Source organism: Mustelus asterias, chromosome 5 (genome assembly GCF_964213995.1).
Source record: "Mustelus asterias chromosome 5, sMusAst1.hap1.1, whole genome shotgun sequence".
Taxonomy (NCBI): Eukaryota; Metazoa; Chordata; class Chondrichthyes; order Carcharhiniformes; family Triakidae; genus Mustelus; species Mustelus asterias.
In genome coordinates, this window is record NC_135805.1 from 48,117,717 (window position 1) to 48,138,137 (window position 20,421).

Below are 20,421 nucleotides of genomic sequence, written 5' to 3' on the forward strand. Positions count from 1 at the left end.
AAACAGTATGGCCTGCAAAATGAAACTGTAAAGAAAAATAAACCTTATTTTTTCTGCTTAGTTTTGTCTTCTCAGAGGATTTGTCAGTTAGAGTAAAATATTGCCTTCAGCTTTTGCCCCCAAACTAATTTAGCAACTTTCTCCCCTCACTGCCATTTTTATTAAATAGAAAATAAAAATTAAATCTTGTTTCTCGACACGACGCTCAGTGGGGTGGCTGTGCTTTATTCGCTACTGAAAATGTTAGCAATTGTCAGTTTGCGTGAGATCTTCTCCGAAATGCCACTGGATTGTTTGAATGTTTAAGAGCTGTAAAATGGCAGCGGGTAGGTGGTGGGGTGTAGGGTATAGGGGCGTCCTTGTTTGTTAAAGATCATCTATATTTTGCTATAGAAATAAAATCTTTTGTTATGATTAAAAGAACAATCCAAGGCATTTTAAATGCTGAGATTGATAGAGGTTTGACTTTAATAAGAGTTGCCAGTAACACCGTACAACTGAAAAAACTTCATTTCTATTTTTAAACTTCAGTTCAAGTAAAACATGCCAAATATCACATTTCAACTATTACTGCACTGAACTATTAATACTTTCAAAGAAGAAATCAAAATCTGGTTTTATGTTTTTTTTGATAAACGGTTATGAAGTATTATCTCTATGCCACTAGACTGTGGGTCCCTAAATTTCGGGAATACAAAAACTGGAAGTCAGCACCATTTGCGCACAACACATATACCACAGAGTTCAATCTCCACTGCAAGCTTTCTTCTCAAATCACAGGCACATAACACATAACCAATGCAACAGGATATTTGCCTGGGCAAGAAGTTTTAAATGTTGAGCTTTAACAGTGCTAGATGTTATATCTTGAGTGTGTCCCACTGAGTCATTTCTTTTCACAAGTACCACCATCTTCTAACATGATAAGTAGACAAGGCAGGTTAAAAAAAAAGAGTGAGCATGTGTCGGGCATACTGCAAATAATGGCTCAACTCCAGACCCTTTAAAGCTTCTCCATTTTGTGCAGGGCTTCAATCAAGAATATGCTTGCCATTTTCCACGATGGATGTAACTGCAACATGCAATAGGCTCAATTCAGTCTGAGCCAGAGCAGTTTCATTGATTGGCATTCTGACACAGAATTCAACATTCCACTACCACAGCACTGTGGCAACAAGTATGTACAATTCACTGGATGCGTTGCAGCAACTAAGTCCAGTGGCACACCATACTGCTACAAAATTGACCACAGTAAAGGATGAGCAGCAAGATTGTGGGAATACAATTACCTTCAAGTTGCCTCCAAATCAGACACCATCCTAGCTTTGATATTTATTATCATTCATTCATTTGGTCAAAATCCTGTTATTTGTTACCTAAAGCCAGAGGGATTGCAATGGTTCAAGATGTTTTATTGCTTCCTTCTTGGACCAACTAAGGATGGACAATAAATACTGCTTTGTCACTATCTCCCACAGGCATCAGTCACAAAGTGAACTATAATTATTTTCTGATGTCACTGATTTATAGGAACATAAGTAGTACGAGAGAGGAAAAAGGTCTACAAAGCATTTGGTGAGAGAAGAATATGAAATGAGAAGGTATCAATTATGTCATTAAAAGGTAAGAGGAAGTGCAATAGACTCTAAAATAGGTTTACTGTGCCATGCATATGAATGCATTGAGTGTGGCAAATAATGTCTGTGAGCTACAGGCTCAGGTTGCCACAGGGGAGTTTGATGTTGTGAAGATGGCAGAGATATCTAAAAAAGGGCAAGACTAAGTACAAAATATTGCTGGATGTAAGATATTGGGAAAATATGGAAGGAAGGAAGAGGTGGGGGGTGACAATATTAATTCAACAGAATATTATGGTGCTGGAGTGAGAGAAGATCCTAGTACGATCAGGAACATAATCCATGGACACTGGATCCGGAAATATGCACCACTTCTGCTCTCTTGCTCTTTCCCGTTTCCCACAACTACAACTCCAGTAAAAATTTAAAATGCCGGTGGCATGCATGAGACGCATGCAATTCTGCGGCAAGGTAACTGCAAACTGATGAAACCTGCTATCAGCTAACAATGCAGCAGCTATGGACTGGCTTTAAAAGAGTCTCTTGGTCTAAAAGGAAGGCTCTGCACTGCTGCAGAATACTCCAATGGTCATCCAGAGTCTGAAATTCATCACTAGTCTATTTGAAGAACCTTTCAGAATGTCTCAGACTTCTCCCCAGATCATTCTCCCCTTACCAATGGCTCTCCAACTCACTGTGTGAATCCCTTCCAAATTGATTCCCTCCATTATGTTTGAGCATCGCAACAGGCCAACCCCACAGTTCAGCAACACTTCCTTGTAAGTTCTCCTCCTGGTTGCCAGGGAAAGGTGAGAGATGCTCTTTACTTATAAGGTGTCAAAAGGCCGTCCTGCTTGACAAAAGCAGCTTGGACGGATGTGGCAGAGGAAGTGATCATGGGGCCCATACAAGAACTTGGATGCAGTGCAGGAAATGGGTCAATGATCTCCTGTGATCTCTCAGGGTAAATGCCAGTGTTGCACCTTCACAAGGCATCTCTCATGGAATCATCAATAATGTATATGTGTGAAAATGTCGGAAAGTGAATGTGTGATCAGCATTAGCGCTACATGGCAATTGGAGACAAGTGTGTGAAAGTTTAGCTTTTGTTTGCATTTAGATGCAACATGACTGACAAGCAAGTATATGTGATGGGCATTCATGCAGACAAGGGCAGTAGGTGTCACTTGACATGTCACTAACTTTGCACCTTGTCCTGTCGGATAAGCAGACCCCTAATGGCTCAGAGAGAAGTTAGACAGGAGGTGGAATGGCTGATTTCAGGCTCCTCACCTCAGTGCTGCAAGTCATGACCATGAAAGGCCAAGCCGCCAAAGCATCGCAGAGCCAGAAGACTCCAGCCTCTGGGTACAGTGAAGCCAATGCCTCAGAGGATGCACCATCACCGTCACATCATAGATATGGTTCAGAAACTGCTGAGCCCAGTGCTGATCATGGGCCTCTGATCATGGCCACAGGGAGATAGTGAGGCACCTTCGTTAACCAGCTGGATGAGTAGCATGTGCTAGCTGGTTCAGGGCCTTACTCTCATGACACCCCCAAAGGTTAGCAGTGTCTCCTCACCTCTCCATCACTGACCTCAACAGCTCCAGCAGGCAAAGATGAGGAAGATGTTCTTGGGCCAATGTAGGAGATCCCCAGTCAACTGGAGCCCTTGAGGCCTCGGACCTCCAGAGGATGCCTGCCACAATCATCTAAGGCAACAGGCCATCACAGAGAGCAGATTGCCTCTACCTCAGCTGCTAATGTTAGTGGCACCAAGCTATATGGCCTGAATTTTCCCAACATTCGTGCCAGCGGGATTTTCTCATCCCACTGTAGTGAACAGAGATTTGGTTTGTCGCCAAATTCTCCATCCTTGCTGCAGCGGGAGCGTGATGTGAATGGGCAGTAAGATTGCGCCCATAGTGCTTGTGAGCAAAAATGTAAGCCTTAATGAGAGCACAGTGGTGGCATGGGTGATTTTTACATATATTTACCACTTGTGTACAGATTCACACTAGATTATTTTCATGTGTACATAATCGTAATTTTGGGAGATTTTTATGAGAGCTAAATTAATGACAAACTTCATGTTTGGTACACTTTGATAGTTCCAGAGAATAGAGGGACACATTTTACTGTTGCAGAAAATGTGTTCTGTTAGTGTGAAATCTTTATGGAATGTTCATGTGAGGTTCCACTTCTCTTCTGATCAGTCTGTGGGACATGGCATAAGATGCAGGCTCAGCTGACACCAGCTCCTGCTGAGCACCTGGTAAGGAGATTGAGCCAGATTACTTTTAACAGGTATGATTGGGATAGTAGCACTTTAAAGATGGAGCTGTATCAGACTAATTGGTCATGGTAGGATGATTTTTTCTATTCATTTGTGGGACATGGGCATCGCTGGCTGGCCAGCATTTATTGTCTATCCCTAGTCACCCTTGAATTGAGTGGCTTGCTCAGCCATTTCAGATGGCAGTTGAGAGTCAACCACATTGCTGTGGCTCTGGAGTCAATGTAGGCCAGACCAGGAAGGATGGCAGATTTTCTTCCCTACAGGACATTAGTGAACCAGATGGGTTTTTCCGACAATCGACAACATCTTCATGGTCATCAGTAGATTCTTACTTGCAGACATTCATTATTGAATTCAAATTCCACCATCTGTTGTTGGCGGGATTCGAACCAAGGCCCCAGAACATTAGCTGAGTTTCTGGATTAATAGTCTAGCGATAATATTACTAGGCCACTGCCTCCCCATCAATGTCCAAGATGTCCTTTTCAGCAGTACTCACAAACAATTGTATGTGACAAATCTCTGCTCTCCTATGCTTGGTGCCAGAGGGTGCAGGTTTACATGTTACTACACAAGGAAGGATGGCAGAGCTAGATCTCCATCTCAAGAAGGCAATGGAGTTCTGGCAATGGTACAATGTCATGAAAATGCCTCACTGTTGGGCAAATGATATGCAGATCAGGTTGTTCCTGGTATCCCATGCACTTTTCTCCATGGTTCTGACATCCATTAAAGTATCATTCACATTCATGACCTTGTCCTCAGACTCAGAAAATTCATCCTAATCTGAAGAGGGGCGGTGCTCCTCACACTCGACCTGTTGCATCATATGGCGACATTGCATGGCCAGGTTGTGCAGTGAATAGCAGACTACAATAACCTGTGATACCCTCTTTGGTGCAAACTGCAGAGCTCCTCCAAACTGGGGAAAACTCAAAGCATTTTAAGCATGTCAGTAGTGTGTTCAATTACAGCTCTGGTGGAGGCATGAGCTACATTGCACTGCTCTTCTGCTGTGTTCTGGAATGCCTCAGTGGTGTCAACCACCTTGAGTAGTGGATAACCCCGTCATCCAGGATTCAGGCATCAATCTGGGCTGGAGCCTTAAAAAGCTCTGGGTGCTATGAGTGATACAAATTGTATGTGTCGTGACAGCTCCCTGAGAAAGAAGCACAGACCTGCATGGTTATTCTCCTGTGGTTACAGAAGCAGGTTCAAGGAGTGAAAGCCTTAGCAATTTGCAAATGCAGCTGGCTGGTGCCAAGGTAGTCGAATAGCCATACGAGTGCAGTCGATAACCCCTTGTACTCTAGGGAAATGAGCAAAGGTACTGAAGAGAATTGGCATGATGGAAGAGGGCACTGATCACCTTTATGCACTTGTGTGTAGCAGCCAATAAGATGTTGTATCCTAGAATTCACCGCTGGCAAATAAATTGAGTGCCACTGTCACCCTGAGGACCACTGGCATGGAGTTCCCACCAAATCCACATCATGATGAACAACCCCACGTATCTGGGTGATTATTTGCCAGAACATCCTCAGTCATCTTTGTATTGCTTCTCCGACATCTGCAGGTAGTTACTTCCAGTCCTGAGGACACGTTAACATGCCAGTGCCAATCTTCAATGCTTCTTTCTTTCCCTGGATGGCTGCATCCTGACTAGCACCCCCCTCCCCCCACCCAAGTCACATTCAAGCCTGCTCTGATCACCCTTGACTCACCCAACGTAACCTTGTACCTCCCCCATTATCTTGCACCCTACCACTATTCATCTGGACATATCATCTCTGCATCCTGTGCCTATCTACGTCCATCCCATTGAAATGCCCAGATTGACCCTAAACCCTCTCGACATCATCCTAGCTGTCTTCGTCTGCTCCCATGCCCTGTCCAATGAGACTTTTGAAAACCCCACCATGACACTGAACATGTCCCACTCGGCGAATCAAATTCACCACTGTGATTGTGACTGCACCCTTCAACATCCAGCCTCCTGAAGTCAACCCACACTACCAACCCACCCTTTAGATCCCTCATTCATCTCACCTATCCTGCCTGTAACCACCACACACCCCAAACTCCCACCACGCTTCCACACCCAGGATGCAGAACTCTTCCTCCCTCTGCAACTGTCTGCAACTTAACCCCAGCATTCTGTCCTCCCTTGCATCCCTCCTCTGCACCTCCCTGAACTCTAAACTCAGCCCCTCCATCACAGCATAAATCTCTACATCCTAACCCACTGTTGGGAAATCAAAATTTTGTCTTCTGCCTAAATCCACATGCCACATTTCCCTTTGTTGCAGGCTCCATTAAACAACTCTATCTGTTTAGAGCCAAGAAACAATGTAAGTTACCATTACACCACTGTGTATATTCGATCATCCACTAACTAGAGGGAAAGACACAGAAGAACAAATTTGCAAGATAAATACAGAGATGCAAAAACTGTATAGTTACAATGGAAAACTTCTCTTCACACAATTACTATCCCAGTTTATATTAAGATAATTAGAGAGGATGAAAAGTTGCTGATACTCCATTATCAGCATTTATCACATATCTGTTTTTTAAAAAATAGACACCTGAAAATAAGAATTTGATGGACATTTGCATCGAAGTAATAAATGCAAACAGTGAAGTAAGTCATCCACTGTGATGAGTGCTTGTAAATACACTGTATTGAAAAAGTAGACTGCACTGGGATACCTTTGAACTTGTATCATGTTTGAGATGATACTTGAAACTTGTACATCTGATGTGCTAAATTTTACAAGATGTAAATTATAAATTTAAATTTTGTTGTTCAGTAGAATTTTCTCGATCAGTATGCTTCTGGCCTATTGATGAAGGAAGCATTGCTGATCCCGATTATTCGACTGAGGCGCGTCAAGTGGACCAAGTGTCAGTTGGGGAATATTCAGTGAATGGTACCATAGTATCATAGAACATAGAAAAGCTACAGCACAAACAGGCCCTTCGGCCCACAAGTTGCGACGAACATGTCCCTACCTACCAGGCTTACCTATAACCCTCTATCTTACTAACTTCCATGAACTTATCCAAAAGTCTCTTAAAGGACCCTATCGAATCCGCCTCCACCACCACTACCGGCAGCCGATTCCACGCACCCACCACCCTCTGAGTGAAAAACTTACCCCTAACATCTCCTCTGTACCTACTCCCCAGCACCCTAAACCTGTGACCTCTTGTGGCAACCATTTCAGCCCTGGGTAAAAGCCTCTGAGAATGCACTCTTTCAATACCCCTCAACATCTTATACACCTCTATCAGGTCACCTCTCATCCTTCGCCTCTCCAAGGAGAAAAGACCTAGCTCTCTCAACCTTTCTTCATAAGGCATGCCTCCTAATCCAGGCAACATCCTTGTAAATCTTCTCTGCACCCTTTCTATGGCTTCCACATCCCTTCTGTAATGACGTGACCAGAACTGGGCACAAAGCTTAGGTTAGCTATAGAAAAAGACAAAGGTCAATCCAGAATACAATTAATTAGTTGGAGGAAGGTCAATTTCTGTGTGGTAAGAACAGGTCTAGCCCAGGTAAACTGTGATCAAAGGTTGTCAGGCAAAACTGTAACAGAACAATGGGTTGTCTTTAACGGGGAGATTTTTCAGGTACAGTCAAGGTACATTCCCACAGGGGAGTGGTAGGACAAACAAAGCCAGAGCACCAGTGTTAATGCCAAGGTAGTACATTTTGGTAGGGAGAATATGGAGGTCACTTATTACTTGAAAGGTACAATTGTATGTGGGATAAATTAACAAAAGGACCTTTGGGTATGGGGAGGGGATGTTGAGGGGTGCCACTTAAGATCTTCAACTGGGGAGAGGACAGACAGGACCCTAGGCCATGCGTGAAATTACAGACAGGTCAGGGAAGGTCAAGCTGGCAGGCTGTGGGTAGGCACCCAGAGAACCACAAACTTGCTATCAGGGGCCCAATTCTGCCCAGTGCTTCATTTCGTAGGGCATTACTAGAGCCCATCAATATAAGATAGTTTGCAAGAAATCCAATTGGAAATGTTGAAAAACCTCCTTTATTCAAAGAGTGGTGGGAAACCGGAACTCGCTACCATTGGGAGTGATTGGTGCGAACAGCATAGCTGCATTTAAGGGAAAGCTAGATTTGCATATGAGAGAAGAGGGAATAGAGGGTTCTAACTTAGATTTAGATGAGGAAAGATTGGAGGAGGCTTGAGTGGAGCATAAACAGTTATGTACTGGCTGGACTGAATGGCCTGTTTCTGTGCTATAAATCCTATGTAATCCTCTCTGGATGACACAAAGAGGAGAGTAAGATGAAGCAGGAATAGAATACATATAACAGGTGTCCGGTTGATAACATAAGTGAGAACCAAGCTAAGTGTAGAAAGTTGAGTGAAAAATAAATAAAAGCAGCAAAGAGAGACTGTGAGAAGGGACTACTGATTAACTTTACTTAAGAGTACTTGGCATCTGTCATTGTCAAGGGAGGAGATGTTGTCAACATTATAACGAAAGAAGATAGAGTTGTGATATTGCTAGGTCTAAAAATCAATTTTAAAATAGTATTGTAGAGACTGATAACATTTAAAAAGAAATTCAAACTTCCACTTAATAGCTGAAAAGGTTGTGTTAGGATCCCAGATCAGAACTCCAAGGCATCTTATGAAGCCAGACTAGACCCTATCAATTTTTCTATTTTGGCATAAATGTGAGGAAAGTATGCTTTGCTCCAGGAATAATTTCACTGACAAATTAGGGATCTTTTATTAAAACAAGCTTTATCCACAACACTGTCTAAGCATAACTCTAACAAAATGAAGCAGTTTAACTCTTAACAGTTGAACAATCTGTAAACATGAAAAGAAACAACTCTAATTTCTATCTTTTCACTATTTCAGTTCCAAATAAGCAACATGCCCCTCTAGGCTTAAAGCCCACTTTAAATACAGTTAGCAAACCCAGGCATACTTTCAAGAAGAGTGCAGAAAATCTTGGAGCTGTCAGAGAAGCTTTGCAGAGAGAATAGCGTGCACACTTCTGTCTTTGAACAGCTCCAGCCAGCAACTGCACTCTAAACTGAAATTAAACCAACATGAAAATCTAGCGACAGACCTAGCCCCTCCCATTCACCACACCACCACATGATCCAGCACCTCTAATCGAAAACCCCAGCTTCCACTCATTAAAAAAAAAACAGGGGAAACCTCCATTTATAAACAACAGTCTATTAGCCTTATCTTAGTACACTACATGGCTTAAATGAGTAATTATCTTACTTTCTCAGCATCTGAGCTACCAGGTAGTCCAGCACCCTGTAGAAAAAAAAAATATCAATAGCACAGTATCATCACAGATGACACAACTAGATTTCATGTTTTAAGATTTTTACGGAAACAAATGACTAAAGAATATCATGAATAAACACAATTTCTGTAGGCAACTTATATTTAAACTACAGAAAGGGATGTTGCTCTTTTATACTCATCACACACTGCACCCTCCACAGAATTACAGTCCTTATAGCAAACAGCCACAGTTGCTTTTACCTTCCAATGGATTCACACTTTCATTTTTCACTAAGTATCAATTTTGAGTGATCATCCCCAAGTATTTCCTAATTTTTCGGAGTTTCCCAAATCCAATACCGGCAGTAAAGCCCATTCCGATGATTCTTCCTCCCCTCAGGCCAGACCAGGACAAATCTCCCAGATTCCTTAGAAGACTGTGGAGACATCCCTCCGACCAGAGCCATCTCCATCCCACATCTGGCTTTGGTAGCTCAGAAGGAACCTACAGCTTCTTCTCTCTGCTGACCACACTATCAGCTGTTGTGTCCCTTGCTGTCTTTTCCTCCTGCCCCAAAGTCTTGGAGCCAACGAGTCTCTCTACTGCTAGCACAGCTGTCCTTGCCCTTTATTCTTAGATGTGAGAGCTTCGAACCTTGCTCAGCCAATGCCTTAGCTAAGCCAGGCTTGTTGTCAGGCAGAATTTGGGATAGTTACATGACCCCCTTCATTTTAACTAGTTTAAAGACAATCAAAACATAATAATCTTATCAACCTCATAATTGTAAGCCAGAAAGGCTGACTTAAATTTGATAAGTCACTGAGACTGGACTAGATCCATCCCTGAATATTGAGAGAAACTAGGAACAAGAGTAGGTCATTTGGTCTTTTGAGCCTGCAAGGGTGGAAATTGCAGAGGCATTGGCCCTATTTTCCAATCTGCCTTAGATACAGGAGTCATCCTAAAGGACTGAAGAATTACAAATGTTACACCCTTGCTCAAAAAAGGATGCAAAGATAAGCCCAATAACTACAAACAAATTAATTTAACCATGGTGGGGAAAGCTAGCACGTATTTGTTAAGGGAAAATTGCATTTAACTAACTTGGAGTTTTTTTCTGAAATAACATAAGGTTCACGCAGGCGATGCAGTTTATGCGGTATACATGGTCCTATATAAATTGTTTGATAAAATGCCACATAACAGGCTTATTGAGAAAGTTGGAGGTCATGGAATAAAAGGGACTGTGGCAGCATGGATGCAAAGTTGGGTGAATGACAGGAAATAAAGAGTAATCGCGAATGGCTGCTTTTCAGTCAGGGGTTAAAGGATCAGTATGAGGACCACTGCTTTTTTTCCTGATCTATATTAAAGACCTAAACTTGTGTATGCAGAGCACAATTTCAAAATTTACAGATGACACAAAACTTGGAAAGATTGCAAACTGTGCAGAGGATAGTGGTTAGACTGCAAGAGGACACAGACAAATTGGTGGAATGGGCGGGCATTTGGTTGGTGAAATTTATGTGGGGCAGTGTGAAGTGATACATTTTGGCAGGAAGAACAAGGAAAGACAATATAAAATAAAGAATACAATTCTTTTAGGGGGCACAAGAGCAAGACCTGGAGCAAGTGTGAAGCAAATCATTGAAGGTCACAGGACAGATTGAGAAACCAATTAATAAAGCATATAAGTCACTTTGATAGGACCAGATCCATTTATACACAGAAGTATATGAGTATAAAAGCAAGGGAGTCATGGTCAACCTTTATAAAATACAGGTTCAGCCTCAATTTGAGTATATTGTTCAATTTTTGGCACCATGTAATAGAGAGGGTGCAGAAAAGATACATGAGAATGGTTTCAGTAATGGGAAACTATAATTACATGGGTAGATTGGAGAAGCTGGTGCTGTTCATGTTAGACAAGAGATTAAGAAGAGACTTAATAGAAGTGTACAAAATCATGAGTGTTCTGGGTAGAATAGACAGCGAGAAGCTGTTCTCATTGGGGAAAAAGGGTCAAGAGCCAGAGAACACCAATTTAAGGTAAATTGACAGAAGAACCAAAGGTGACATGAGGAAATTTATTTTCGAAACAGAGTGAGTGATTAAGATTTAGAATGCACTCAGTATGCTGGCGGAAGATTCAATTATTGTTTTCAAAAGCTTATCTGAAGGGAAAATATTTTGTAGGGATACAGGGAAAAGGCATGGGAGTGGACCCAGCTAATTCATTCTTGCACAAGACTATATGAACACGGTGGGCCAAATGGCCTCCTTCTGTGGTGTAACCATTCTACAATTCAGCCCTTCAAGCTTGTTATGCCATCCAATGAGACCATGACTGATCTGCAAACTGAATATAGATTTGCCTTTGCCCCATATCCGTCAATATGTTTGCCTAACAGAAATCCATCGATAAATGCAAATTACTGTGGATGCTGGAATCTGAAACAAAAACAGAAAATGCCGGAAAGTCTCAGCAGGTCTATCAATCTCAGCTTTAAAATTAACAGCTGATCTAGCTTCAATTGCCATTTGCAAGGCAGAGTTCCAAACTTGGACCACCCTTGGCATGTCCTAATTTAACCCCTGAACACTCTGGATCTTAATTTCTTCATTATGTTCCAAAGACCGAGGCTCATATTTTGGCTGTTCAGAAATTGATGAAACAGCACAAACATTAAGTACTGACCTGATAGTGGTTTTTTTTAGTTTAAAGCATGTGGTAATAGATTGTTTCCACCAATCATTGAAACAATAAACAAAAAGGCATACATTTAAATGATCGCCAAAAGGATTAAGAAAGGGGTAGGATGCAGGTAGGGGATGTGGCTTTGTTTCAAAGGAAATTAGTTACTTAGAAGAGAGGAATATTTAACAGCCTTCAGAGGATTGCACAGACTCCCACTGTAGAGTCAATTCGATGTAATAAAAATAAAATTACAATCACACATGTAAAGACATGAACAACAATTTCTGTTGCTTTTTCAGAACAGTTGCATTGTAAACAGCTACATCGTAAACAGTTTCCAAAACAATTTAACAAATGCAAGGGCTACAGCCATAAATACATTGGAGTTGTAAAATATAGTCATTTAAATTTCACACTAATCTTTCCTGCAAAAATTGAACCAAAATTAGAATAAGTGCTTTGCAATTGATTCAACCAGGAGAGAACATTTTTAGCCCTTTGATATAACTCCTGAATTTTGTCATATTGATTACTTTATTTATTCTTTCATAAATGTAGGTTTTGTGGCTGGGCCAGCATTTATTGTCCATCACTATTTGCCTTTGAGAAATTGTTGGTGAGCTGCCTTCTTGAACCACTGCAGTCCATGCGGTAGAGGTACACTCAGTGCTGTTATTGAGGGAGTTCCAGGATTTTAACCCAGCAACAATGAAGGAACGGCGATATAGTTCCAAGTCAGGATGGTATGTGTATTGGAGGAGAACTTGCAGATGGTGGTGTTCCCACGTATCTGCAGCCCTTGTCCTTCTTGGTGACAGAGGTTGCGGGTTTGGAAGGTGTTGACACACTCAGCCATGGTGAGTTGCTGCAGTGCATCTTAGAGATGGTACACATTGTTGCCATTGTTTGTCAGTGGCGGAGTGAGTGAATGTTTAAGGAGGTGGATGGGGTGGCAATCAAGCTTTATCCTGGATGGTGTTGAGCTTTTGATGTTGGAGCTGCACTCATCCAGCCAGATGGAGAGTATTCCATCACACTCCTGACGTGTGCCTTGTGGATGGTGGACAGACTTTGGGGAGTCAGGTGGTTTATTACTCACCACCGAATTTTATCTATTCATTTTATTTTTTCCAAACTGTTACTCATTATCTGCAATGAACAATTAAATGCTATATTTTTTTTGAGAATTGTGTTCTTCCAAGATGTTAATTTAAAAATGGAATATAAATCAGAAACATTGCTGCTTATGCACTCTTAAAATGGTTAATTATGGTATCCATCCATGCAGGGTGAGAACATATTACTAAAGTATTTGTGCAACATAAATAACTCCCGCCATGTACCAGCTCCTGTCATTCAATGTACCAAAGCTTTCCAGACCTATTTTGTAACAGTGAGCAGCTTTTACTTAGGCACCCTGCCCGCACATTTCCTGGAAGTAATGCACTTTGAGTAATACATTCAGTTTACTAACTTTCAAAACCCACCATGCAGCGCTAGTGGGCTTGATCATGCTTTTACAGCAATAACTGAAGGTGGCTTGTGATCAATTGGCTCCACACGACTGTAAATCATTGTAACAACATGGTGGATTATTGAAAAAAAAAGTCATAGACTATTCAAGTTCAAGTAAGAGACTGTTCGTCATTACTAGAACAGCAACACGACAGGACAGCCAAATGCACATCAGTGCCATCTGCTCACGCACACTTTCACCAATCAATCAACCATTCAAGCAGTGAGAAAATTCAGCAGTGAAAGGGATTGTTGGGGGGGGGGGGGGGGGATGACAGTGTAGGGGTAAATGAAGGATCCTACAGCTGTCATCTGATGCTGAATAAGCAGGATCCTTAGCTTAATCTACAGAAAAACAGTAGAGAAATCTTCTGGGAATCAATATTTTGTTTCTAACTGTAAACTAGTACCTAATGAGCAGGATTAGGAACTACACTACAGCTCATATGCTGTTTCCAAGCACGGGCTGCTCTTGACTTATGGAAAGGAAGTAAACTTTTTTTCTCCTCAACAGGCATGAAATGCTGCGGATCATTTTTAGTAACGGTCTTTCTATAACATTAAAATATTGCAGTTAATTATATGGATATGTTATGGACACAGTTTCACACGTGGGAGCACACATACGTGCAATGTACTCACATACCAAATGGTCACTCAGAATTGGAAACAAAGAATGTTGAGACTAATTGCAGTAATGGCATTCGACTCAGAATGAGATTAACTAACTGAGTACAAATTACATAGAAGAGGACGAGAACCTGCCTAATTGGTATGGTCTCTAGTGCACTGTGCAGTCCACTTGCATACTGAGACATTGGGGATCTTTTTAACTGAACTAAACATTACATGAAAGAACACACTGTGCTGACTTAATTTTAGCACTTCTTTATTAAGATACTGTAAATTGTCCATTTATCACGAAGTTTTTACCAAAGTGCACTTTTAACTATTAATGTAATATTGCAGCACTGGTGAAATATTTCCAGATGGATTTTACAGACTATAACTGAAAGGGCACTGATGCTAACAATGAAAACGTTGAATGGTAATGGACCTGCAGAAATAAAACGCACCGACAGAGCAATAGTCTGTATTCACAGAATGTACTTCAGATTAGTTTAAGGCAGAGAATTTGTGAATCAAGGGCAGCACGGTCGCGCAGTGGTTAGCATTGCTGCGTCACAGTGCCAAGGACCTATGTTCGATTCCTGCCTTGGGGTGCTGTCTGTGTGGAGCTTGCATGTTCTCCCCGTGTCCGCGTGAGTTTCCTCCGGGTGCTCCGGTTTCCTCCCACAGTCCGAAAGACGTGCTAGTCAGGTGCATTGGCCATGCTAAATTCTCCCTCAGTGTACCCAAACAGGTGCTAGAATGTGGCAACTAGAAAATTTTCACAGTAACTTCATTGCAGAGTTAATGTAAGCAGACTTGTGACAAATAAATAAACTTTGACTTTAAAGAATTTGAGAGCTAGCCTAAAGAATCAATTGGTTTAGAAGTTAAGGTTAACTGATTTTCACAACTTTAACTACTTTAATCATGATGCATTTTACATTTCTTTCTTCCCTCTGCTCTTGAAGGCAACACTCCAGGTGGATCTTACCCAAGTAACGGTTCTGCACATTTGAACCGATAAGTAGGATTTAATGCTGGCCAGGGAGCGGGGAAAGAATAGGCTGGAAAGCAAATTTTAAATTTCCTGATGTCAGGTTAAAACCACAGAATTCTCCTGGTGGGGGTTGGGATCAAGATGTCAACAGCAAACAGCAAGAAAATAATTGTAATGGATTTGCATGCAGTGAATACTCATTAAAACACAAGTTTCTGCAATTAAATGGTAATTTTATGATTAAATTGGAGGTGCACAGGAAATGCGAGCCTTCACTTTCATGACTAGTTAAAGCTGACATGGAGAAGGTGTGGCAGTCCGCCACATGGAAACTGAGTGAGTAGCAGTTGTCTCTCACTACTTGGAGAGTTCGCTGGAAGAGAGGAGTGGAGTGGAGGGTGAGGAGCATCATCATGGGCATGTAGAGGGAGACGTGAGGGAAGGTCGAGGGTGACCTGATGGAGGGTTGAGGGAGAGTTGAGAATGGGATGAGGGTGACCTGATGGAGGGTTGAGGGAGAGTTGAGAATGGGATGAGGGTGACCGATGGAGAGTCGAGGAAGAGTCGAGGGAGGTTCAGGGTGACCAAGGGAGGGTCAAGGGACATTCTGAGCAAGATCAGGCTGTGGATGCAGAAACAAGGTTGTGGTCCAAAAACACGAGGGTGTGCTCAAAATACATAGGGTGTGGTCCATGAACACCATGATGTTCTTGACGACGACTCCGGTGATCTCCATTTGTTCAAAGGTCCAACGTTCTGTTTAAGCGCCAAGCTAATAATGGAGGACACATCTTTAGCTGGCTTCTGCCCTCTGATCACTTTCTAATGCGAAAATAGGTGTTATTCATCAGAGAGTTCCTGGGGTTTGGACAGAGGAGAAGCGCCACAGATGAATGATGGCATTGGGTCAGCTGCAGCAGCAACCAGAAGGCCAACAAGAGAGCCACTCGACATTGAGGTGGATAGAGATGGAGGTAACCAGCAGCCAGTGTGACAATGAGTGTCCGAGGGAGCAATCTTACCAAAATAATTCGAAGTGCTAAATGAGCGTGAAAATGGGAGTTTCAGATCTGTTTATTTGCTGAGGCCACAAATGAAATTTTACATCACTTAGTGCAAAAATTGATGCATGATCAGATTCCCACCTGCAGGTGGAGGGGACGGGGCCTAAGATCACCAGAAAGCCGGCTGCTCACAAGAGAGGGTGCAATTGCTCATTGCAGATCTCTGTTCTGTTCAACAAAACAGAGAGATCTGTCAGTCACTTCCCCTCCTGGATATCGCCTGCTCCCCCACCCCCCCCCCCCCCCACCCATCACTGGCCTCCCCGGCAATCAGCTCCCCACCCCCCTGGATATCGCCCCCCCCCATCCCCGCACCTTCCCCGCCACCGCCCCCCCCCCCCCCCCCCCCCCAACACCCCTGGATGTTCGCATCCCATCCCACCGGTCGATCACCGATTGCAAAGTGCACAGCTGCCGCCGCCAGCCTCACCTTAGACCCAGCCCCCAACATGGCCCTGCCTCTTGGCATGGCCTGGTGCCCAATGGGCAGTGCCAGGCTGGCACTGCCTAAGAGACACTGCCCCCCTTGCCCCGACCACCCGGCGGGGGGGGGGGGGGGGGTACTCACAATGGCTTTTGGTCCCACCAGTGAGGTCATCACGTCAAGTGCCCGTTGATGGGGACCGTACAAGATCCGTGCCTGTGAGGACCTTCACCGGTGAGTCCATTAAGGCAAGTGAACCTGGACGATTGCATTCCAGGCTCACTAATTTTATTTAAATTCTAATTTAAATACTAAAATCAGCCTCACACCATTTTTGGGCATGAGACTGATCATGCCGGAAATCCAGGGATGGTAAGATCGAATGAGACAAATGATCAGGTGCGAACCCGATTTTTGTCTCTCGCACAACCTTACCGGCTCACTACGCCCATTGACCGGTGTAAACTCTAGACCGCTCCCCTAGAGTTTACCATACACACCTATTACCTGCAAGTGGCAGAGGGAATGCCAAAGACGTTTCAAAATGTCACGAGAGGTAGTCACTTATTGTGTGCTCTCTTCAAGGTGACCTGTACTCCTTTGGACTCAGAGGAAACCCAATGGGAACAAGTGGTTTCAAAAGTCCCTATAGCATTGAGCTCTACACCAAGCGGCTCCTTCCAGGATTCCACAGGGGACATACCCTCTCACAGGCAGATTCACATCGCTGCATCAATTAGGTTACCAATGTGTTATTTAAAAGGCCAGAGGCTTGCTGCCCACCCCACCAAGTATTTGGCCAGGCCTCACACCTCTGCATATTTTATCAGCTGGTCTCTAAGTAATCACAGTTCGTCAGCTTTTCTCACCCACTTCTGGGTCCAACATCAGGAACTGCACCAGAAAAACTAAATTCCATCCAATATATCGGCATCGGCTTTGGAACAATAAACAATGTCAAGACAAGTCAGATTCTGTTGGAATCCAACAAACCACATCTGAACCTTCCAGCGTGGGCTACAGGAAATAATCAGGCATGAGACTCCTGAATGATTTTTGCCTTTGGCTGGGGAACTGAGGCAACAGTAGTAACTGCTCTATCACCTGAGCTGAAATCAGCTGATGTTACACAGGCCATAATTTAAATCTGGGATCTTTTTGGCTGAATAGTTCAGAAGTGCACAAAATGGCTAATCCACGGTACAATTTAACTTGATTCCTAATTACGTACTAGAAAAATAGCAATACTCAAACACAATTGATAAAGAGGTGCAATCAATGTTGATGGCATGTACTAATTCCTTTTTCTTGACAGAAAGCTTGAATACTAATTCTCCTAATTTTTTTTGTCTCTTCTGCTTTCCCTTCACATGTTAGACTGGAAGTGCTTTCATTCCACAGTGGAAAGAAATTACTGCTTCCCAAATCTATGCACCCTTTTCCCTTTTGGTATATAAACCTTTCCAAAAACAGGTTGCTAGTAAGGCTGGGTATCAAAATTTGAACACTTCAAAGCCACTCTGGTTTTCAAAAAAAAACCTTGGATGAACCACCAGCATTTAACTGATACCAGGAGTTCTGCACTGCTGAAGATAAACAAAAAATAAGTTTGAGATGGTGGCCATTTTCAATTCATCAGAAAGTATGCTTGAGTAGCCATTTACAATGCAGTCAATTCAAGATTCTAAAATAGTCTTCTATACAAATAATCTACAAATGCACATTAATTAGAGCTAGAAAAATGCAACAAATTAGATTCTAATGTCTTTTTTCCTACAGCAGTACTACATTATGAACTAAATTACATCAGGGAACAGAAGATTGCAGTTACCGTAGTATTATAAAAGATCAAGTGGAATGATGCAATTGCTCTCGCAAGATGATGGTTATTAAATCACTGGTTCTAATGACAGAATTCTAATACATAACCACTTTTCCTTTTACATAAACATCACAGTAGTCAAATACTGTAAAGTTTTTTTTTAAAGAAAGAGCTAAGGCTATAAAATTATAGGTAGATGTTTATTGTGCATCAGTTGATTTCCTAACCGCTGAGAGGAGGCGTCATTAATGCCTCCCCCACCAGGTCGGATCCCACTGTGCTTATCAGTTTTTTTTATTATCATTGACTTCCTAAAATGAATGTGGCATTCCATTCATTTTAACAACGTCTTCGATTCAGGAGGAAAGCGAAAGGAAACAGACTTCTACATAAAACAGCATTTGACAAACAATCCAGAGCAATAGCTTCCTTTGCAAGTCTCGGTTTGAAGTCTGATGATAACTTAGAAATTGAATGTGTTAACAAAATGTAAAAAAAAGTTCTACTCTTTTTATAATGGCACACAAATAATCCATAACACAAAATACAACATGGAAGTTTTTAATACCACTACAAATGGAGTTCTCTACTAATAGAGATTTGCCTCAACACTATGGATGAGCACTTGACCACACTAGCTATGAGGTGGGTCGTTGTCTTAATACAGGAAGCCTATAATATTTCTGTTCTATCAGTAAGTAAAATAAATACGGTTGTTAATGTATGTGGTTCATTAGCTTTGAAATCAATGTTTTTTCTGAATATTCCTGTCATAGTGAGATATTACTACATTTCCATATACTGTACAGAATAATACAACTTTAATGCATCTCAAAGCTATAATATTGCCTATCAGAGAATCCTATAGTGCAGAAAAGGCCATTCGGCCCATTGAGTCTGCACCGATCACAATCCCACCCAGACCCTATCTCCATATCCCCATGCATTTACCCTAGCCAGTCCCCCTGCCACCAAGGGGCAATTTAGCATGGCCTAACCTGCACATCTTTGGACTGTGGGAGGAAACCGGAGCATCCGGAGGAAACCCATGCAGAGATAGGGAGAATGTGCAAATTCCATACAGACAGTGACCCAAGCCAGGAATCGAACCCTGGTCCCTTGCGCTGAGAGGCAACAGTGCTAACCACTGTGCCGCTGTGCCGCCCTATGGTTATGATGAACTGAATGAACTGCCCCGATTATGTTTTAATCCCAACCTCTTGATGTGCTGTTATTGTTCTTTGTTCATTAAATACGATAACAAGGTAAATGCGATGATTTTGATTGTTGGTTGCTAGGGAGGCATGAAAAGTGTACTTGGATGCAGATGGGAAAATCAAATATTTCCCAGAGTCAAATGTTTTTACGAGCAATCATGGTGCTTCATATTATAGCTAATTCTGTATTTGACCTTCTTGATACAAGGAACAAGGTTTACATTAGGAAAGTAAGGATGCTTATCTGGAGCTGCATTTCACAAGTAGTTGAAGCAATGAGTGAACCTCTACCACTCGTATTCCCTTCAAACTCTTGGGTCAACATAGAGCACTGAGGGACAGCTGCAGCTCGTGTTCCTGCCACAAACACAGAGGCAGGCTTATGTATTCGCAAACAAACTAGATAGTGCATTATTGTAGTACATCACAGAAGAGTTATTTTTCTGGTAAACCGTAGTAGGTTGAAAGAGTAGGAGAGAGTCATACAGACAGATGGTGGGGGTGAAACTCATCTATGTCAATAGTGCAAAATGCGAATCAGCCAATTTTTCACCACTCCTGAACTGTTTTCTATTGAAGTTCACAGAATGACCACTCAATCTCTTTTGAGAGAGCTATTTCCTACTTTTACTGTCACTTTTATTTGGTTTGAAATTAACCATTTTGGCAATATTTTTCAAGTTAATAGAAGATATAAACTGGTGCAATGACACATTGGTTAACAATTGACTATGAGTCCACTTTGCATTGCTGATTAAATTAAACCATGGATGAAAGCCCATTGCAATGCCCTGATAATAATAATTTTGAAATCGTTTTACAACAGTACAACAAATGAAAAACTTGCATTTCACAGTTAGAAACAGAAAAGTCTGGAAAATCTCAGCAGCTCTGACAG

General features: G+C 42.2%; 1 protein-coding gene across 21 annotated transcripts in view; it reads right to left on the reverse strand.

Annotated features, from left to right (window-relative positions):
• Positions 1 to 20,421, reverse strand: part of eya4 (EYA transcriptional coactivator and phosphatase 4) — a 428,611-nt gene that overhangs the window by 364,318 nt on the left and 43,872 nt on the right. For 12 of the 21 annotated variants that reach the window (XM_078212514.1, XM_078212513.1, XM_078212518.1 and 9 more), the window contains one exon: positions 9,165 to 9,200. The exons of the other annotated variants lie outside the window; for them this stretch is intronic. In XM_078212514.1, the coding sequence (XP_078068640.1) occupies positions 9,165 to 9,200 (36 nt within the window). The remainder of the gene's footprint in view (positions 1 to 9,164; positions 9,201 to 20,421) is intronic. 21 annotated transcript variants of the gene reach the window in all.